The 22,999-nt window shown below is 40.2% G+C and overlaps 1 protein-coding gene across 3 annotated transcripts; it reads right to left on the reverse strand.

Moving 5' to 3' along the window:
- Positions 1 to 1,178: 1,178 nt before the first annotated feature.
- angptl2 (angiopoietin like 2) lies at positions 1,179 to 12,592 on the reverse strand. 3 transcript variants are annotated; one of them, XM_023343098.1, is made up of 5 exons: positions 12,405 to 12,592; positions 5,489 to 6,405; positions 3,458 to 3,651; positions 2,402 to 2,672; positions 1,179 to 2,292 (listed from the first exon to the last, which is right to left on the reverse strand). In XM_023343098.1, exons 2-5 carry the CDS (start codon positions 6,378 to 6,380, stop codon positions 2,093 to 2,095), a joined length of 1,557 nt encoding a protein of 518 aa, XP_023198866.1. In that variant the 5' UTR covers positions 6,381 to 6,405; positions 12,405 to 12,592; the 3' UTR covers positions 1,179 to 2,092. The 3 variants fall into 3 exon arrangements, with proteins under 3 accessions (XP_023198866.1, XP_023198865.1, XP_005806986.1); XM_023343097.1 differs by having other exon boundaries at positions 12,079 to 12,592; XM_005806929.3 differs by having other exon boundaries at positions 12,099 to 12,591.
- Between the last annotated feature and the right edge of the window lie 10,407 nt (positions 12,593 to 22,999).

Consider the following 22,999-nt stretch of genomic DNA (forward strand, 5'->3'; position numbering starts at 1 on the left):
GGGTGTCGCTCTGTGTGGCTTCAGACAGCGAGCAATCAAATCATTTCAAACTGGGGCAAAGTTCTTGTTTGCTCTCAGTGTTGGTGCTGCTTGCCTTTTTTAGTCTTCCGTTTCCTTGATACTTTTACCTAGAGATGTTCCGAATCCAGCCATCACCGATACCAGGAGTACTTTGAGGTCCAAAGTGCTGCAATCAATTTTGACTCATTTAGATTTTTGACGAAGCCGGTGCCTTAGTAGAGAACTGAGTTTTGAACCCAAAAGAAAATGATGAAATTTTGAGATTATCTCAATTTACACATCTAAGCATTGGTCCCTAACATTTTTTCCTGGTTTTATTAAAATCATTAAGGCATTTCAAAAGTACAAACTGTTTGTTGTTGCATTCATGGAGCAAAAATGGTGGGATTTCGTAGACATGATCCATTAAATGAATGAGGAAAACATTCAGATTTGTTTTTTCTTTCCTTTTAGCAGCACAGATCGGAACTAACCAATGTGAAATCAGCTTGTTCTAACTGATGGGCACATCTCTGCTGGATCAGCAAGATCATTTTAATCTGCTACAAACAAAAAAACAACAGCCTCTACAACTTTCTGAGAATATGATGTTTTCTCCGGGTGAAGAAAAGCTCTCAACAATGTCATCTAATTAATGCACTTCTTCTGATGCAGATGTGAAAGAACTTGCTCAGCTGGATTTGTTGACCTTCATTATTTAAAACAAACTTGACATGGCTTAGTGTTATGAATAAGTGCATGTGAATAAAAAACTTTGACTAGAGCATATTAAATCTACCAAAAAAAAAAAAAACAACTTTGTGCCCAAGCAGTTTTCACTTTACTGTTGAGGAATATTGCCACACATTTGGTTTTGTTGCTTGTTAAAGCAAACTGTGACAAGCAACAAAAACTTATTTAGGCTTGATGTCATGTTAATTTGTTTGGACAGTCGAGAGCAGAAGGCAGAAGGCAAAGCGATCATTTTCCACGTGGTGACTCAAAGTATCCATCGCCCTGCCTCATAATTTATATTGTCAAACATATTCAGGAGGTTAGCTGCAGAATTTATTTAAGGAATCTTTTTATGAGCAAACTTACCTTATTAGACTTTCTACTGAATTAAATAAGGAGTTGCAGTTGCAGTTTTCCCCCAAAAAAAATAAAATAAACACAAGATCTGTACATATTTTATTGCAACTCAATTATGAAAGAACTTTTACATACATTATATTACAATTATCCTATGTACAAACACATTGTGTTGGATTCATTTGCATCAACAGAACAACACATTTATACAGTAAATATGGTGCTCAGATTTCACAAGCAGCTTACGATACTTGCTTAAGCAATTCACCAAAAGATGAATATTTACCAAAAGATGAAAGATTCACCTTATGAAATCTTAGCAATAACTAGATTTTTTTTTCCCACCTGTTTTTTAATTGAAAAGAAACAACAACTGGTAAAATGTTCACGTGTTTGTATTTCAATTTGTGGCTTTCTTTAAGCAAAAAAAAAAAATAAAAAATTCAATGTTTGCAAATATTTTGTAGCGTGCACTGTAAAGTATGTGCCACAACATAAGAGTCTTTGTTGCAAATTAATTGTTTTAGTGTTACTGGAAACTACACAGTTTGAAATAAAATACATAATTAGCATGAAATTAAAGAACAATCACTGGATACATTTCCTGTGTCGACCTCCTTCGCTTGTTAAGATAGATATTAATGCAGTGTTTAGTATACAAAGCTACTCAGACCGAATAAAAGCACAATTACTGACACCCCCTGTATTACAAAGTGGAGTTAAAATCACTCTTGAGCAATACGCACTCTTTAAATATCCCGTAGCAAAAAGAGACACAGAAAGAGAAAAACGAAACAAAGAAAAAATAAACAGCTAAAAAAAAAAAAAATTATTAAAATATTATTAATTTGGTGGGGAGACCAGCATCACCCTGATATTTCAATATTGCACTTTCAGGATCATGTTTTTTTTTTTTTTTTTTTTTTGTGGTCTGACTTGGTCTGGTGGAAATGATGCCGAGGAGTTCTGTGTGATGGAAAACAGTGTTCCAGGTGTGTCCCTAATGGAAGGTGTTCGGGTTCGGACGGATCATCATGACTACTTTCTTTAGTGAGTAGGCTCCTCCCCTGAACTCTGCCCAGTAGACTCCATCTTGGTAGCGGCTGCGGTAGTGTCCTCCTCTGTACCAAACACCGTTCAGATTTGAATGTGCGCAAGAGTTGTACCACCACCCTCCCTTCTGATAGTGAGCACAATTTCCTGAAAAGGTTAGAAAATAGCAAAAAAAAAACAACAAACAATTAGAATAATTTCCTTCCGATAGTGACAAATGATCCTCTGCAATCTTTTAAAAAGCCAAACTTTTTACCTGTGTACACGTCGTGGTCTCTGTCCAGCGTTGTGAACTGTTTGCCGTTGTGCCAGGTGAGGGAGTCCCCGGCGTTTCCGTGATACCGGCCCACTCTGAGCCTGTAGAAGTCAGCTTCCGGCTCCACTCTGAAGCTGGCGTACTCTGCAAACACTTTCCTCCCAGACCAGTCCTCCAGCGTGATGAGCAGCTTGTAGGTTCCCTGGTTCGTCAGCCAGTAGATGTTTTCCAGACCGAGCCAGTACTCGCCGTCTATGTTGCCAAATCCTTGCTGTGGAGCAAGGCGATAAGAAAAACATAATCAGAACGATTGGGAAACACTCACTGCATCGTTTGGGTTGAGCTATGCACTGCTTGTTTGGATGTCTGCGGGGATGCCCACAGGATCGCCGCGTACTCCGTGTTGCTGAAATGTGCTATATAAATAAACTTGACTGATTGATTCACAGGCTTTTCGGGGCGACCTTGGTTTTCGGCTCTATTGTTTGTCGTCAGGGAACATGATCATAAACGGAGCCTTCGGGTCAGGTTTATAGCTGGTATCAGCTAGCCATGTTTCCACTGTTTGATTTTTGTTGTTGTTGTTATTGCAGCTCAGCAGGACTCACTACGGTCAGTGAGAAACTCAACAATCTGAACAGTTTCTAACTTCTTTGATCTGGCTGCCTTCACACTGTAAGTTGGCTTGGAGTGCCTTGAACCAGGGAGGGATTCCTCTTCATGAAGAAATGTACCACAGTCAGGAGAGCACTTAAGAGTCTTTTCAAAAGTTATGGAAATACGCTTGTTGCTGCCTCGAACAAAGATATAATTTTGAATTCACTCTTGTAAATTGTTAGTCTTGGAATAAAAAGAAGTCCTAAAGGAAAGTGAATGCAAGGAAATTAGAGTCACTTGCTCCCAAGGATCTAATGGCAATAGATGCTTTTAAAGCTTAACAATAATCAATTCATTAGTTGAACTTTTCACCATCTGAGTGGTGCGGAAACACCTTTCATAAGCCTCCATTCTCCTTTCAAACTATGAGCGCCTTGACTTGGTGTGAAGTTGTCGCACCTTGTACGTCTCCCAGTTCCTGAAAAAGTTGACGGAGCCGTCCAGCCTTCTCTGGATGACCGTCCAGCCGCCCGGGTCCTGTCTCTGATCACACCACACCTGCATGAGGCGGTTGGCGTTTTCTGGCTTCACCAGGTACATGCCGCTGGAAGTGTGGCCGTCTTCAAGCGCCTGCAGGCAATCTCTGAATGGACCTTATTGGGTAGAGTTGAAGAAAACATCAGCACCATGTCAAACTCCATCACTTGCAGCAGTATATGTCGACATATTAGAAAAGGAAGAAAGTTACAGTGACACAAGGAGGCATTGCTGTTTTTTTGTTTTTTTTTTGCAACAAAAGTTCTTGTTAGAAGAGGTAAAATTGACTTTGGCTGCTTTTCTCGTGAGGGAAATGACTGCTGGGCTGCACAGCCAAAAGAAACACTGGCAAAAGGGCAAAGGGAATCCTGACTACTGAATGAATGATGAAACGATAGCAGCAAGTTTCCATCGTGTATTTCATAGAGATTAACAGTCGAGCATTATTTGACTTATTTTCACCTATTGTGTTTTTTTTATTATTGTTATCTTCAGTGTAATTGCACATTTTTGTGGTGTAAAATTATCCACTGGGAATGACATCAGATTGACAAATCTCTATTTCATGCTCTGTTTATTTGCCAAAAGGCTTACTAAGGTTGAAGACAATAGGTTATGGGAACTATTATATGTTTAGTTGGAATGATGAGGATTTATTGCTTTACTGTGTGTGTGCCAGTGTAATTTTTATTCACATCTAATGGGAGATGTAGAAAACCCCCTGACGCCGACTGGCTCCCTGGCAACAATTTGTTTTGAAAGTGTTTACGTTTTCCTGATGTAACACTGGCGTGCGATGCCAACTGGCACAGAATACCGAGAGTTTAAATACAGTTAGAGGAATTAGAAATGGACTTACTGGGGTCACACAAAGAGGGAAAAGGGGCTGGGAAGGTTGCAGCAAAGCGTTTGGCGAGAATGAAACGAGATGGAGTTTAAAAGTGGAGGGCTGGGGGGAACCCTCTTATTGCCTATGATTGCCTTAAAGATTGTTTTTGGTCTATAAAGTGAGGCTGGATGATAATCTTCTTCTTGGCCTGTGCTCAGCCACCCATCTATTCTCAGGAATGTCTCTGTTGAGCAGATACAAGCCAGAGAGTTGCCCTGTCCTGGCCTGCTCTGTTCTGCCTGATAAAGTCTGCTCCTTCGGTGGAACATATGACTGATTCTTGCCTGGTGGAACAAATGACATCACTTACTCCCTGTATCTCTGTATCTACCTCACCCCCTCTGGTTTTCTCATCTTTCTGCTTTGTTCCCGTTTCTGTCTGTCTGTCTCTTCTGCACTGTATTGTGTATTCCTGCTCGGTATGCAGCTGTCTGTCTGTGTAAAGGGTTTGCGAAGGTTTTTCTTGTCTTAGCACCATGGATCTGGGCAAGAAATGACTCGTCTACTTTCAAACAGTCAATTCAAAGGTTGCCAGTCTCATGGTAAGCATTAGAGTAAACTGTCAAAGGTTAAAATCACCCACTAGTCATTAAGGAAATTGCATGTGCAATTTTTCCCAATTTTTCCAACAAAGTGTAGATTTATAACGCAAAGAGAAAGTAATAGGCCATGCAAAACACCCTTCACATCAGTTTTAAAATCTACTAACATGTGTTTTTAAAAACCATTTGACCTTGGGCCAGTGATTCATGTTGGTACACATATGTACCCTGCTAGTATACTTTGTTTTTTTGTGGATTTAATGATGGCCATTAATAGATATACATCTGAAAAAGACGACTGACAATAGCTTTTCTGTTCTGACAACCAGTTCTTTGCACTGGGGAATGCATGAGATCTTTCTAAATCACTCTTTCTGGAAGAACGGGAAAGAACTGTTGTCTCATGAATAGTGATTAGGCAACTCAGACACAAGAGGTTCTTGTTTTGATCCAGTGCTCAGAATAGAAACTGTAAGAGAGCTTCTGAAATAAATGGTCGCAATAGGAGTTTAAGCTACTCACCAGATGGTTTGTCAGTGGTAGATGGGCTGTGTGTACCAACGGGCATTGTAGGAAGGGGCGGAAGAGACTTTTGGTCGCTCTGGATCTCATTGCTGATTGGATTGTTTATGCGTGGAAGGAGAGGTGGCTGGTAAGGTGGCTGGTAAGGCTTGTTGAGAGGTGGAGATGGTGGTGGAGGAGGTTGAGGTCGTGGCTGCGAGGCAGGAATGTAACGGGGAGGGTGTCGGCTCTGGCACTGCTCCTCCAGCATGGCAATTATAGCTGACTGGTTTGTGGCAAGGGAAGCCAAGTGGTGGTACTTGTGCTCGAGATCTTTGTATCGACTGGTGAGCTGCTGCATCTCTGAGGTTTGGTTCAGGATCCGGTTCTCCATTTGGGCTAATTCCAGAGCATTGTCTCTCTTCCTGATGATCTCATGGAGGAGCTGCATGTACAGCTGAGTCACTCTGGAGTTCATATTTCTACTTTCCTTTCTTAGAAGCTTGACCTCGTTGACGATACCTCCGTCCACCTCCACCAGCTGCTGTAGGGTTTCGATCTGCCTTTTCTGTTTCTGGAGCTCCACGTTCAGCAGCTCTAACTCTTGCTTGTGGACCCGATTCTCCAACATGGCCTCGGGTTCCTTGGAGTTCACGCAGATGGCTCCGGTCACCTTTTGCTGAGGCACGATAAAAGTATAGGAACACTTGTCCTGTGGCTGTTCAGCTGGAGCACGTTTGCTCCTCCCGGCATACAAAAACTCTCCTTCCAAATCATCCTCACTGCTCCCAAATTCCTGGGTCTTATGCTTGTCTTGGCTATTGTCTGACAGACTTGCCTGTGTCTGCTGGACGCCCCAACTTAGTCCGTAAACCAGAATGACCCCCAGCAGGACCATTGAAGGGGGCTCCATGTGTTATTGTCCAACTCACCAAAACCTGTAGACAATTAATAAGAACACAGATCAAATTGTGATTACAAATATTTGTCTGAAATTGTCCTTGTTGAGCCACTATATGAGGCATTCACAACTTTTGCTCATGCCGCGAAACTGTCAGGATTTTGAAAAATTATCACTTTGACATTAGCCATTGGATAGTTGTCAGTATCGAGGTTTTAAAAAGTTATGCTTCAAAAGCACAACACTTTTCCATCGTACCATTTCTGTGGTTTAAAGGTCTTTTCAATGACATAATAGATGCAGTGTCGGAGTGTATGGAACCTTCTGTGGCTATAGAGTGAGGCAGTGCTCTAGGCCATAGCTCTATGGGCCCCTGCTACTCAGCTAGTTTACAAAAGTCTGCTACACTTTTCCTTTGCTCCTTAAAGTACAACTTTGGCTTTTGGAAAAGTTTTCAGGTCATGAAACTCACAAACAGACTTGAAACTAACAGAGCAGCTCCAATCCCAGGCTAGCTACCGGAGGAGACAGCCTGACTAATCAACCGGCTTGTAATACTAGGAAGAGCAGAATGGTGAGAAGGCAAAATAATTCATCTTTTTTAAGACTACAAATAAATTTAGCAGGTGATATATTCTTGTCAAAAACTACAATGCAGAATCAAAATCAAAATAAACTATTGTTATAACATTAGCAGAAATAATCAATGCGTTATGTTGTTGCAGTAGGAATGATTCTTGGTTTTCTGTTGTCCATCAAAAAGGGCTAAGGTTAGTTACATCATGTCGATACGTTTTACATTTTAGTTTGAATACTGTCATATCATGAAGCAATGGTACTTTTTCATGTACGACCAAACCTGTTTGACATTAGACGAGTGAGTGCATTCACTCCTCTGCTCATTGAAAGCAGATGTTGCTTGCTTTCTGTCGGGGTACACTGACTTGTAAATTGTGACGAACATCCAAACACAGAAGCACTGTGCATTAACATCTAAACACCAACAGGTTTCAGCACTAAAAAGATTTGGTGCAACCAAAAAAGCAAATAATCTGAGGGGAAATTGTTCACATGTGCCGCTGAGCGCAACAGTGGCTGCTTTGACTTTCCATGTCATAATAATCACCCGGGACATAGATGATGTACAATGCAGAAATTTCATGGTGTCTGCTCTGTCCTCTGTGGTACACAAGGAAAACCTAATTCATTGAAAATATTTACCTTCCAGCCTGACATGTTTGAATATGATCTCTGCAATCAAAAGCAACACCTGCTGTCTGAAAACCAAGGACAATATTTATTCTACCTAACAATGTGCCCGCTCTCTTTTAATCAGATAGATTGTTGCGAGGCGAGTGCTTTGCTTTATTCTGGCTCTGGTTCTCTTTAGGTAACTACCACAGTCTGTCTTTTACACACAAACACACTTGTTTTGTTCGCGGGGCCTGGAGATGGAAAAGCTGAGCCACTGCAGATGATGCAACTCAAGTGGCTATTTTAAATTCTGATTGGGTTGCATCAGTCAGGTCTGTAGCCTCTTTCATGACATGCTAGCACGGAAAGACGATTTCAATTATGTAACATCATCTTGAAAGGATTGTTGTATAACGTAGTTCCTATTGGACTAAATCACTGATTCAATTTTTGGTATTGTTCTTTTACTGTTAGTCTTTTTTTTTGTTTAAAACATGTTTTCCTTGTTAGCAGACCTTTCTGACACAACCCACAACTTTCGTTCAGGATTGCAGAGGAGTGAAAAAAAAAAATTACATTGCTCATTTGTTTGGCCTCAAACAAATGAGCGATTATTCTTTTTATTAAAACCAGTAATTGCAGGTTTTGAATATGATGTAGTCTTGACAGACACGAAAAAAAAGGCCGCAGACCACTGTAGCTGCTGTGTAAGCATAATGAGTCACTGAACTTATGAGGGGAAACTGAGCGAAAGCTGCTGCTAGTCAGAATATGGTGCTTTTCTGAGCCTTCCACCTCCGGAGTGTAATTGTTTAATCATAAAGTCTTATAAATTGTCCGATAGTCACTGCAGAAGGATTCTCGCACCTTCTACACAGATTATCCTTCTCAGAGATTTGAGCACAGAATAGGGCAGCAAAGTCAAAAATGTTTTAGCCTTGTTATGTAATGTGCGGGCATGAAGCCAGCACATTAGAGTGGAGACATAGAGAGGAGAAATGCAGCACTTCTCAAGAACACGATCCTCGGCGAAATCAACGCTTCATGTTTGATTTATTTAAGTGTAAAACATCCTTTACTTTGTTTCATTCAAAAATCTGCTACAGTAAAACAATGTAGTAATTGAAACCAGTGGCAATAATTTACAATGGAATACTCAAAAACAGTATATCCTATTCAATCAGAACAAAATTCTTGAATAAACAGATCTCACTCGAGTTGGTGGATTATTCTAGATTCTCTGCTCAATTTGGTTTTAACCTGGGCCTCAAACTCTGTTCCCTGGACATAAAATGCTAATTTTAAAACTGATTTTAAAATAAATCAGAAGCCAGTTCAAGCAGTCTAACACCAAAATAACATTATGTTGTTTAACACTGATTATAAGACAAGTAGTTCAATTTCAAAGAACTTGTACTTGAAGTACAGAGTGAGTCAACCCAAATTGCAGAGAATTGCATCCCTGTGGGATGAAACAAAGTGGGGTATCATGCTCTCACAGTCTGGTTGCGGTGGGTAAGGCCATCTTAGCAGCGAAGGAAATTTTATTAGTAAGTTCAAAGTATGTTTTAAAAAGTAAACCAAAGTGTGTGGCTGTTGAAAGGCTAAACAACTAGAGGGACCGTGGGAGCGCTATGCCAATCCAAATCCATTGAATTCTCAAATACAGAAACTTGCATTGCTTTTGTTGAAGTTTTATATGCCTCTAGGGAAGTTTGTAGTGATTGAAATGATGCAGAACTACCAACTTCCATATGGGGATATGTCTGTAATACATTAGAAAATTAATGTAAGAATAGGCTATATCACGTTTTCTGATTATTGATTCCAGCAGTAGAAAATGTAATCTAAACAGGATGGGGCCAAAAATTGAGCCATGAGGCACTGTCTAATGAAGAACATAAATTGGAAAAGCTACTGTTTCAGACACAGGGCTGACTTCATTTAAGTGCAGTGTTCCTAATTCCCTTACACATGATGAAGTAAATGCATGTTGTAATCCAGTTAATGAAAACCTCCTGGGTTTGTAATGTAGAATCTTCTTATTATTTTTCTTTAAATCATTGTTAAGCTTTTTTTAGAAGATCTTAGCATGGGACGAATTACTGCTTGTCATTTGTCAGTACATAGACTATTAGAGTCTATAGACTCAGACTCTGCAAATGTGATGTAACGTTCATGAATAAATAAAAAGGGAAACAACATTTTAAAAAGGTCACATCTTCTTCGAATTTCGCATTAGGTAATCTTTTTGGCACCACAATATTAAATATGTCAGAATTCCTTAACTGCTGACAAAGCCGGCACTCGGGTGACATCACTCTTGCAAGTGCTGATTGGCAAAGCGATGGTAGCCACAGTTATAGCTGTAGTTCTCCCTCAAATAGTCACGTGTCGTAGAGGATTTTCTAACAAAAACAGTAACAATAGCTTACAAATCACCCTGCACCAGGATAACAGAGCATCTCAGAGCTTGTTCCTTGTAATGTGTTGATGAGTGTGTTTGGCCAGTGGGTCTTGTGGTTTCTGTCCTGGAACATGAGCCAGTCTCTGTGTACAGCCATGTAATTTTCCCTGCTGAGGAGAAGTCCCGATTTAGACATTGTTAATGTGGAATCTCCTGCTCTGGGCTTCACCACACTTCAAAGATGATGAGGAGGGGAAATGTTTGCAGCTTGCAATGAAACACATGTCTGTAGGTACATGTGGCATGAGCATAACTGCAAGGGTGTTTTTGAAAAAAAAAAAAAAATAGAATCACAACACTTGTTGGGTGCCCGACTCCCAGGAAAGAGGAGATTCCCATCTGTCCTGACGGAGGCAACCTGTTATTAACCTGTCCGCAGCCTTCCAGAGGGAACAACAGAGAGCCTTTGCCTCCTTGTTTGCTGTTAACAACCTGCTTTTTATTGTCCTAGAATCGGTTTGCCAAAACATGTTGCATTTGACCAGCCAGTAACTGCAGTAATTAACTGTTGCTAAAGCGTCAGACATGGCTTGATCTGCTCACGGCATAAAGACGAGGGAATGACGCACGGTGAATAGCAACTAGCAGACCGACCTTGGCAGTGTCTTGCTACAGACCAAAATGTTTTGGTTAAACTGTCCTCAGGTGAAAAGTCTGTGTTTACACCACTCCTCGTGCTGGACTTTAGAGGGGGCTGGCGCAGGGGTGGGTCACTGCTTCTCTGAATGGTCATGCTCAGCACATATTAATTAGAAGGTGGGCAGCTATGCTCACCCTGGCTCGTATCTCTCACCTCAGCCCCTCTCATTTCAGCCCGCACATGGCATTCCTCACATTCTTCAGCACCTCATTAGAGTGAGCTGCCACGCTCATATGGAGAGCTAGTGGCGATGGCAGACAGACCCTGAGCACGGAGAACTACCGCCGCCCCAATCCGTGCCATTCCTAGAACATAAATCCACTGACCCAGTTCGTTCTCGATGTCCTACTTTCTATGTGAATGCTCCATAATGGCATCATCATCCACGAGGGGAGATCACAACACGACCACACAGCGCCTCATTTGTCAGTAGCTGAAAGGATCAGGACACTGTACTTTTGGGGATGGGGGCGTTGTGCAGCGTGTGGGGATCAGTGCCAGCTCTGCAGAGAACGGTTTCCCGCATGATACCCAAACTTTTCTGTATCATGGTCAACCTTAATTTGCCTTTCGTAATCCACGCTATTACCTTGCTTTGACTGTAATCACTCATTCCTTAAGCATGTAAGCCATGAAATGGGAGAGGTGATTAAACTAGACCACCTGCTCAAATTGTTCCCGAAAAGACAGCTCAGCCTCGGTTTCTGTCTTCCCTCCGAACGCAATCATCTGTGCTTTAGGTCTAATCACAGAGAGGGAGGCAGAGGGTCTTTGGGAACAGTTTCGATAAGTTCCACCATTGTACCTCAAAGCCCTTTTATCCAAACACTCCTCTGGCAACAGGAACAAAGAGGGGATTCAGCTGCCTGCTTCTCTATCCCCTTGGCTCAAGGGGAACATCCTGAAGCGGTGTGCTTTCCATAAGACGTTATCTTTTTCCGCTTCTCATTAGAATAAACAGCAAAATGTCACTCAAGGTTTCCCAGAAAATTAGACACTACAAAATGCCATTGCACTTAATGTTATTTTTTTAAAAGCTTATTTGCAAATAAAAAAAAAAATACACTCCTGCAGAAAGCCCATGTAAGTCAAACCTGTTCTCAGTTAGTCACGTTTCTTTTATTTTTCCACCAGCATCCTTTATGTTCCTCAGTATTTACTGGCACCAAGCGGTGAGTCAGATAACAGATGCTACGCTACCTCTGGTGAATCTGTGGTGACTCAGATTGACTGTGTGAGCCAAAGTGTGAGTTGTTTGCAAAATGGGATCAATCAGGGCACATGGTTTTAACAAGGCATCAGCTGTGGGGAGATGATCACTTTCTCTGTCAGATCACGACTGCCGTCAGTTTTCTTTCAAATTTCTCTGTAAAATTAGCCAACAGAATAAGATGCATGCACAAACTTACTAAGATTAATAAATGCTTACAAGACAACTGCACAGTGTTGAGGAGGTTCTCAGTGGCTTTGCCCTTCTGCCAGAGCTCTTCGGAGATTGCCTGGGTAGGAATTCATCCCAAGTCAGAAAGTTTCACTTATGTATCTTCTCTCTCCTCGTCCAGTCTCTCTGAAATGATCACCTCAGTCCATTCCAACAGTGGAGAACTTTGTCATTAAAAGGCTGCCACTTGCTCAGCAGTTGCCCAACCTCCCAGACACTCTTTGGCAAACATTGAGTAAACAGTTCAGAGATCCTCTTGAAAAGTGTGCACTCTGAGAAAAAGACAATGGGTACCTTTAGATGGATGTTGGAGCTTACTTTCCTGCCAAATGGTGAGAGTCCAGGGCAGGATGTGTACTGCCCGTGGCTGGTTGGGAGAAGACTGTCACTTTTCCGAAGGCTGAATCCATCACTTCTGCCTCACGGCTCTAAGAGGCTGTCTCTCTCCACCGCACCTCTCTCACCCTTCCCCTCCTTGGTGTGCTTAAATGATGAAAAATGCTCAAGCAGGTTTTTTTTTTTTCACCGGGGCAAAGCCCCCCTCCTCCTCCCTTCTTCTCCCTTAAAATGAACACATTCTTGTTTAAAGCAACAGCCGGCTTTCTCCACCCCTCCTCCCCAACGGTACAAAGGAGATCCACAAGCATGCACAACACAAGTTATTCAGACACACTGCTCACATTTCAAGCCCCCTGCCCCCTTGCCACCGGCTCATCACCACCACTATTTCTGCCAAGGCTTGCATTGGTTGCTCTGGTTAAGGACATATGTGGCATTGCATTAATCTGATCCCCATTGGGCACAAATGCCCACCTGTCCTGTGAGCGCGGCAGAAGAGAACGAACAGGCTGGAAGCAGATCCAGGTGTTTAGCTCTGGTCTGGTTCTGTGACTGCTTTTCAGAGCCTGGAGGTGAGATGTGTGAAACGGGCTGCGTGTCTCGATGCTGAACCAAATCTTGCAAGGGTGTGATTACATCATTACTCTGAAAGCACACTCGTGTCCATGTGCTTTGGTGGATTTGAGGATATGAAACACTTCAGTGGAGTGTTGTCAGTCATGCCAGAGTTATCCTAATTTCTCACGCTATGCTTTGGCTTTTTTTAAGTTGCCTATTGTGCCTGTTTTGTCTGTTTTTAATATGATTTTCTTTTTCTTTTTTCTTTGCCCAGTCAGCTATGATGTCGATACATTTCATGCTTCTCTCAGGATCATCTATTTTTTCATTGTTATGTATTTTGTTTTGTTTTATTGTTGGGTTTTTTATTTTTTAGCCAAGCACATGTTCTTTTCGTGTGCGTGCGCGCACGTGTGTGTTTGTGTGTCATGAATACTTCAGAAAGCAAAATTACAGAGGAATTGTCGCAGCTTCAGAAATACGTTTTTAATTATTTCTAACAGCTTCACTGAAATGTAATTGTTTCAGCTCAGCTTGGAGAAGCGCCAGATGGGCAGTGTTGGTCACATGTTTGTAGTTTGTTTTCCTGCTTCTCTCTCTCTCTCTGTTTTTTTTTCTCTCTAATGAATAAAAAAAAATCAGTTTAACTCTGCCACGCCTCGATGGGTCTTGTCACGTTTCAGTTTATTACTTAGTTTGCGAACCTTAACTTCACAGTTTTATTGTAGCTCGGTGATAAATAAATGTTCCATTATGTTTCAGAGTGAGCTTTAAAAGTCACGGGATATGTGATTCTCCCTCACTGGGTATAAACAGTTAATAAGTTACAGATGCCTATATTTCTTTGGGCTTACTACTATAAAGTTAAAGCACTAAGTACTTGGTTGCATTTAAAATAAACAAAAAGGAAGTATTTAGCAGAGCTGCCACCACACCAGCTTTGCTTGGATGTTTGATATCGGACAGCTTTACTCGTAGTTTGTCTAAAAATATTGCTTATTCGTTGAATAAATTAGCACAATCCCTCCCAAATGCAAACCGGATGTCTTGCAGCTGAATTCCTTAAAGCAATTTTGCAAAATATGAAAGAAAGCTGGTGGGCATTCTTTCATATTTTTTAAGAAAATTAGATTTTTTTCCAAAAAAGAAATGAGAGTTTTCCTTGTATCATTCAAGACTGCAACATCTGTTACATTTTCAGCTGATGCAATCCGCTTTCCCACTACACCGTGTCAAACAAATCAAACTCTGAAAAACCTGTTCATTCCTCGCCTGTGGTGGCGCTGCACCAAGAACTACTGAAGGAAATGACATAAAAACCTCTGAAGGAGACACCAGGCACTACTTTCTTATTCACAAAATGTGAACAAAAATGGAGTGGCATCAGATTTAGCACTTTGTTTTTGGTAAAAGACTACGAGACTAGCTCTACACTCGTGTATTTGTTTTGGTTGTATTCACCCATATTGCCCTGTGCTATATTCTCTTCCTGCTTTTGGAGCGGTCTCCAGTGCGGTTGCTATTCACACATGCATTCGAACCGCACCAGAGTTCGGTTCAAGCAAACGGAGACCTAGGTTTATAGGTAAAACAAAATTCACTCCCACATCAGAGTTGGACACTCACACCTCCCCAAAACCAACTGGACTTTCTAGGCAAACAAACTAGAGTTTGATTACAGTGGACTAAACAAGGCTGGTGTGAATGAACCCTAATTCTCTATGCTACATGTTTATATTGGCTTCTGTTTATATTTCAAAAACCTGTTTTGGATTTAACTTACATTCACTTTGTCATAAAAATATCAAATACCATTTTGCATTTCTCACCGCAGCACTAAAAACTGTTTTCAAAATTACAGTACATTTTGAACCTTTCTGTTGCGTCCTTGGCATCTCGTTTTGAAAAGTGGGTGAATTACTACCTGCTATAGTTGCAAGTCAAAAGCTTCTTTTAACCAAATTTGGGTCTTAAGAGCAATATGTGTAAGAGGAAAATCCAGACATCCCTGTCCCCGACAATATTCTCCAGCTCATTCTTAGGGATCCCAAGGCATTCCCAAGCCGGTGTGTAGTAGCTGCAGCATATTCTAAGCCAGTGAGGCACGCCCAAAGAGCCAACAAAGAGAGGCACCCTAAAGGCATCCTGATCCTACGCCTGGACATCTTAACTAACCGCCTTCAATGCGGAAGAGCAGCAGCTCCAGAAGGACAAAATGTCTTTAACAAATGACCTCATAAAAATAAGTGTTATCCAGAGAATACAGTATTACGTAAGTGATTATTTAATTTTCCATGTATATTTTTCTCTGGACAGATCATCTGTTATTCAGTATTTAAAAGTGGACAGCAGCTGTTTTTTTTTTCACTTCAGCTTTTAGTGAATGGAAATGTTTTAGCACCTTCTCCGAGGATGGAGCGAGATGTTACGACCGGCTTTACAGAATAAAAGTCCTTGGTTTGCCAAGAATTGGACAAATGAATTTCACATCTAAAACCGAAAGCCAAAACTGAAGGATCGGTTGCTCATTGAACAGACTAATCCTCTAAGTGGCTTTTTGATCAAAGAGAATAAGATTTAAGCTCAGGCATTCATATATGTTAGCAGATTAGGGGATGAGGCACTGAGCCTCATTTTAAACCACATTGTTGTTGCACTGATTAGTTCAGTTACTTGTGCTTAATCCTCAGCAGACAGAGGAACATGGAATTTCATAGATGTCAAGAGGAAAAACAGTGGTCAACCTGTGCACAGATGGGAAAGGTTGTAGAAATCATCTTCAGCTTGGAAAACTTTCACAGATGGGTTACTATGTTGGTTAATGGCCTGATTGGTTTCCTGGCAGAGTGCTAAGTTTAGAGGCAGATAACAAAATATTATGAGCACATCGCATGACATGCAACATTTTCATAATACATGTCAAATTTAGTGAACTGCGCGCTCATCTTGGAGTCGTAATGCTTTTTTTCTTTCTTTTTTTATCTTGTGAAAGCTTACTGCTTTTGACAGGACTTTCCATAACAAACTCTCAGATGGGGTGAAATAAAAGATGAAGCGGTGGTCCTACAAGTTGTACTAAAGGCAAGACTTTTCAACCCACTGCAATTTTTTTTCATATTCCTTTATTTAATCAGGTAAACCCCGTTGAGATCTAGATCTCATTTTCAAGAGGGACCTGAGCAAAAATTTGCAATACATAGCAACCTGGTTAAAAGATAAAAAATAAATAAATAAATAAAATACATTTCCAAATATTAAAAAAATAACATGGCAGCATTATAGTTTGTCTTGATGTCCAAGAATATTTTAAGAAAAAAAATAAGTTGTTTTTAAAAAAAAACAAAACTTTTTTTGGTCAAGAATCTGGACTTTTAAACTTGATACCCTGAAAAAGATTAAGTCAAAAAAACATGGAAAACATGGAAAATTATTTCCATCCAGATAAAAAAAGACCTTATTTGCACTTTTTTTCTTTTGATTTTGTCTCACAAATTAATGTTTTGCTACATTAGAGAATATCACAAACACACACACTCGGATCAGAGATTCTATCTCTTGAGACAGAGATAGATTCCCCCCCCCCCCAAAAAAGGGGGTCTGTAAATTTTTTTTTTCTCACCAGAACTGTTAATTGTAGGCAGATGAAAGGTGCAAACATGAAATAAAAAGTTTATAGTGACGAAGACCAGACTTTTGATGTTACATGAAAAAAAACAACAACTGGAGACTAACATCAAATGATTTAAGCGACAGATTTTGAGAAATCCAAGTCCAACAAAACTGTACTTGTTTCACAAGATCAGTAAAAGAAATCTAAATAATGCAGTAACTCTTACATTTCCTTTGACTTTTTTTTTAACACAGCTTGTCATCTTGGTTTAATTTACATCCTTTGATTTAACACACATCATTCCTGGTTTCTTCCACACCCATTTTCTTTGTATTGGGTGCAGCATGTGGTTTTGCATCATCTTGTTGCACAGATCCTAGGCAAATCTCGCTGCGTAGTTTTCGGCATCAACCCTGCCAGCCGCAGAATGGCACATAACAAAGGTTGCCATAACAACCTCATACGCTAGCATGCAGACACTCGCCGGACTCGTTGTTTGTAGCACACTACACATTTGCGTTGGCTTTTGATGTGTAAAACAAAGCCTTGTGTTTTCTACAACATCTGGAATATTAATGCTTATGAGCACATTGAAAATTTCCACTGTGTCATAGTTCATTTCCACCAGGTTCTACCGTCCTTACAATTCCAAAGGTCATTTGTTTCCACACTCAATAAACTGAAGTGTCCACTAATCTGGAGGCTGTATAATGCTGCATGTGGCATTTCACATCTCAGTGGAGCAAAACCTGGTTTCCTTCCTTCCCTCTCTCTCCTCCTCGTCCCATTTCCTCCATCTTCAGTCAGGGAAGTGGGGAGGAGTAGTGGAAGCTGCTGGCATGGACAAAGCCACTATAAAGAAATGAAGAAGAGTGATCTAATCTTTAAAGTCTTTCCAGCTCCCTTCTTGTGTTTCTACTTAGTGGAATAGTTCAATTCCAGATACACTTTGGGCGGATTTATATACGTTTTTGTTTTTTTTCTGTGGTATGTTCAAATGTTTTACTTGTGACTTCTTCTGTTTGTGAAGGTCAAGCAGAGAAAACGATTATGGCTATTGAAAGTTCATCAACTGTAAGATTAGTGGATGGAGAGAGAGAAAAGGAAAGGTTCCAGTGCTTAGCAGAGGTCTGTGACTCAACTGGTTCTCTGAAAATAAACAGAATCACAGCATTATGTAACCTAAATTACTCTTCTAGGAAATGGTTGAATGTTTGTCTGTTTTATGTTGGTTTTCTTAAGTGTATCACTGTTCAGACTACTACATAACATGTGCTTTGTTGTCCTTTCAAACAGGCACCGGGTTAGTACTGAAACAATCCTCACTGGAACTCCAGGAAGTAAAGGTTAGCAAATGTCTCACTCTGTTTGCTCAAAATAAAATAATCACTATTTGTCTTGTATTTAATTGCTTTAAACTGCCCCCTCCCCTTTCCGATCAGTAAAAGGGTGTGTATTAACACACACTCACACACACGCACACACACACACACACACACACACACACACACACACACACCCACACACACACACACACACACACACACACACACACACACAAACACAAAAAATCACTTGAGGCAATATTTCAAATGTCTCTGGTTCACACTGATAAACAGTTCAAATAGATATAATGAAGTTCTAAAGGTATTTTCTATGTTCTCTTGGTAAATATTCAGTTCATTTCAGTTCAACAATTAGATGATGTAGTAGCTTTCATTATCCAAGTTACTTTAAACAGTCATTATAGGTGGTTATAGCTGTGGGCAGAAAAGATCACAGGCTGCCTCAGACTAAAGGTGCCATTGCTAAGCTGCAGTGCCATGAATAGAAAGCTCTGATTTTTTTCCCCTTTCTTCTTGGTTCACTTTGTAAAGCATTCTTCTTTGCACAATCAATTCTACAGTCCCCAGAGTTTACGCCGGTCTTCTTTTATCAGCTTGTTGATTTTTGTGAAGTCACTGTCCCTTACGATGCTAGGTCAGCAGGCGACTCCTCAACCGACCCATAGGAGACATCTCGTTGCACGCACTTAACGATCCATGAGCGTCCTTTTGGAAATAAGATCTACTAATTACTTTCCTTTTCATCATATGTGGTTGGAAAAACTAATTAGTCACTCACTTCAGGTGTACAGTCACTTTCAATCACCAAACAATTAAATAACAGTACTTATTTCAAGCCCCACAATTATTTATACCCCTGCACGTTTGAAGTAACCTCTAATTTTACCGACACGCTTCTTCTGACTGGAAGCATAATTAAGATTTTGGAGTGGCGCAGACAGAGTTCCAGGGTTTCAAATCACATACAGAATTTGTGGAGGGAATTAAAGATTAGGGTGATGACGTGGAGACCTTTCAGATTATCGCCACAGATAAATTATCAAAACCCAAGAGGGAACTTGCAAAACCCTGGTCAGCATTTGCAAAAAAGTTTTGATTTCTGTAATGAAAATGAAGATTTTTCTGCAGAATCCACAGACGGGTGTGAATGATTTTTGACATGCTGTCTTTTAATAAAAGGCAAATAAAAACAGGTAATTATTTATTTCTGTATCTTTGGAGAGAAGTTTGTCTCATTTCTCATCACAAACAAACTTCTTGGTTGACTGAAAAACATTTTAAGTCTAAATCAGTATCAGTGATACTGGTCTGAACTGACTGTGGGTGAAGATTGGCACCAAGCAAAATTGATTCATGTTGCAACTAAAACAGAGATTTCTGAGTCGGAGTTTCATTGTTGACTTGTGGAGAAACCACGACCAGAATGCTTGACCATCTGATTCCGTGAGTTTAAATAGACAGAAATGTGAAACATGTAGATAGAGATTCGTCCCCCTCGTTGGCATGTGATCTTTTGGCCTCTTGACCCATGCCCTTTACTAAGTGGGAGTCCTTAGTAAGGAGTGCTGGAACACATTTAAAGCAGCCAGACCGCCTGTCACTACACCTTGTTGGATTGTTGCTGCTGCATAACAGGGATGCAACGGGCAATCGCAATGATCGACGACGATCAAACAAAAAATTGCCAACCCGAATTTGTATTGCGCTAAATGTCACGTGAATCGTCTTTGTCTGGAAGTTGAATGTAATGTAACCTCACAAGGGTCTTTAGTTTTACGCACATCAGTTCTTGCCTTTAAAAATAAATTGGATGGATTGTGCTGAAGTGAGCTAGAGCAGAACAGATCAATTGGACTTGAACTAGTCTCTTTAGAAGTAGTGGTGCTTGGAAATGGGTAAAACCAAAGACGGATCTCTCACACAGAGTTTTAAAGGGATTGTAGGGGTGTATTATGTATTTTCCAGGTACATAGGATCATTTTATAGCACAATCAAGTAACCATGTTACTTTCAATTGTTAGGAAGATGCTATTAATATGGGGTGCTGTGGGGTAAAGCACAACCCAAGTACGGAGGCCTTAGTCCTCAACACAGACATCATAGGTTCAAGTCCCGGCCTGTGATGACATGTCTTCCCTCCCTCTCACTTTCCTGTCTATCTACTCTAAAATTATTGTTGGTCGAGCCAAAAAAAAAAACTTAAAAAAAAAAACGAAAAAAAAAACACTTAATTAAAAAAAAAACAGCTTAGGAGAAATTTGATTGCATCACAACTGTATGTGATACTTGAAATTGGGCTTCATCTCTTTAAGAACCTAATATCCTTCAGCACTTCATCACAATAATGCTTCTCCATAATGCTGTTTACAACCGTTCTTCGGAGTGAGAAGTAGTTGATATGATGAGCTCAGGAGACACACAGCTATACCAGGTGTTTGCTAATTGCTGCTGCCACTAGTCTGGTGGAGTCATGTGGGGGAGTGGTGCTCTCTGGTGCAGGCACCCCTTAATGGTTGCCATGGGATATTACAGGATTTCTCCAACATGCATGAATGCGGTAAAGCAACACTCCGTGTGTGTGCTTGATGACTGAATGACGTTATCGCATGAGACAAAGCTCCAAAAAGTCTTCTCTGCATGATATGACGCCTTCCGTTTTGTCATCCGCAGCTGGAAACAGCTAGTGTGGGATGAATAAAAATAAGTGTTGTGTTTTATGGCTCCATCACACACTGCCAATGTTTTTTACCCTTAAGTTTTAGTAATGCTAACGTAACAATGCCTAACGAATGGTTGCAAGTAATTGATTCTGTTAAGTCATAGGAACATTTTACAAGTATTTTTTTATTTTGCGGTAGAAACAATGTAGACCTATGAAGGTGAAATCCACAGGTATGCAGACGGCAGACAGAAGAATAAAATATATGCATCACCGATAGCAGAAGCTACGTCGACAGAGATAAGTGATGGATGAAAACAACGGTTTACTGGTAGATTAGTCATCTACCAGAATATTCTCCCAATGCAGAATTAATGCATAACCATGACTTATTGACTCGGTTCGGAAGACAACCGCATAAAATCAAAGATTTTACTGATGCAGGTCTCTTTAGCGGCATGTCATGATTAATACAATGATACTGTAAAAAAGAGAGGCTAAAATGGAAATATTTACACTTTTATTTGTGGCTTGGGAAGACTTTAGACTTAATTGTCCACGTCCTCGCCGTACAGCATTCATTGTGCCTGATGGCTAGACACACAAGAGGGTTCTGCTGGGAGGAAAATTTTCGGTTTTATGATCTGAGTGGAAAGAATGGGGCTGGCTCAGGATTTTGTCAAGCTCACTCCAACGGTTGCAGAAACCACCAAATGAGACTGTTAAATATGCAACGTGTGAGAATTCAGAGGGAAGGGATTTCAATCAAACTTCATTAGCCTGACGTTGGAGGCCCGAGCAGCCTGTGTGGCCTTGTCTTCAATTCCCTCGTTATAATTCATGCAGTGACTTAACAGTGCTCCTAACAATGCCTTGGCTGCAAAAAGCATTAGGGAGTTTGAGAGACATTTTGCTCCATATTGTCAGCTTTTATGAGTCAAAGTTCAGAAATCTCTAAATCTACTTTTGTTTTGTTTTTCTGTTTGAGCCTTGTTTTGTTGCAAGCATCAAGAGCCAATTTATGTCATCGTGAATTTAATGATGACATAAGTTTGAACTCAACATTGTTTGGGGCAACTTAAGGTTCCTTGTATGCTCCCCCAGGCCTGCTTTGCATCATTTGAAAAGAGTCCAAGTGAAAACAATCCCAAAGGTGAAAGTTTATCCAGGTGCTGTGATTTAGTACACAAGGTAGCAGTCATGACAGACAAGTGAAGGCCTGTGCCAAACAGGAAGGACTGAAAAGATCTAGTAATGTGTAACCTAATGCACTGGGATTTAAAATGTCCCACATGTCAAGTGAATGCTGTACAGTCCTGGTAATTCTGTTTATTTCATTTCAGTTCAGAAGTCGTCTCTTTTGATTCTGGGATTTTTATGTGTAAATGATTTATGTGATTCAAATCTGGCCTCACATGTGATAAATTACAGCACTTACTCCTTTTACTTTATCCAATGATTGCAAGTAAAAATGCAGCCAGGGGGGATAAGTCGACAGTCTGTAAGAATTGATGTTCACACAGAACTGTGTTCACTGTGACAACAAGCTGAACAACTGTTTTATGTTCAAATGTGTGTGAGCATCACATTTCATGTGCGAATGAGAAAACAAATCCTTACTGCTTTAAGCACCGGTTGATTTTCCGTGTATTACTGATTAGCTTTGCACAAATATGCGGTCTTCTGTAGTGCCCAAAATGAGATTAATATTTTAATTTTCTTTAACTAACAAGAAAAAAATGTCATAATAATAATAATAATAATAATAATAATAATAATAATAATAATAATAATAATAATAATAAAAACAGGGAAACTATAGTTCATTTTTTTAAAATCTGCTGTATTGAATAGAAGCTGAAATTATTTTGCACTGCACCATAACCACAAAGTACTTTATCACAAAATTTCTATGACATGTTGAATTATTTGTTAAATCTTTGTTTAGTCAAAAGCAAGCCATTACATTATTGAGCTTTTCAGACTTTTTTTTTTTTTATCAACCCAGAATAGCATGATAATGGTACCAACACAGCACAATACCTCTTATGAGCATAAGACTCACCAGGATGGGCATTATCTGGAACATGTTGTACTTTCTTTTCTAGTGAGAAATAAATTTGTCAAAATGACTAAATCATGATTTAACAAACAACAAACCAACTTCTGCATTCAGTCCAACCGATAACTCAAAGACGTCATGGTGTTGCTCTGCAGAATGGAGTGCAGATGAGTATCATTCATTCACTCTAGGTACAATTGCGTTGATTTTTCATTTCATTTTACTCTCCAGGATACCTTTTTTTTTGGATTCTGTACGGCTGCAGAAAACCCCCTGAGGCATACATCAGGAACATCATGAGGTTTTCCGAATAGA

This window comes from Xiphophorus maculatus, chromosome 12 (genome assembly GCF_002775205.1).
Source record: "Xiphophorus maculatus strain JP 163 A chromosome 12, X_maculatus-5.0-male, whole genome shotgun sequence".
Taxonomy (NCBI): Eukaryota; Metazoa; Chordata; class Actinopteri; order Cyprinodontiformes; family Poeciliidae; genus Xiphophorus; species Xiphophorus maculatus.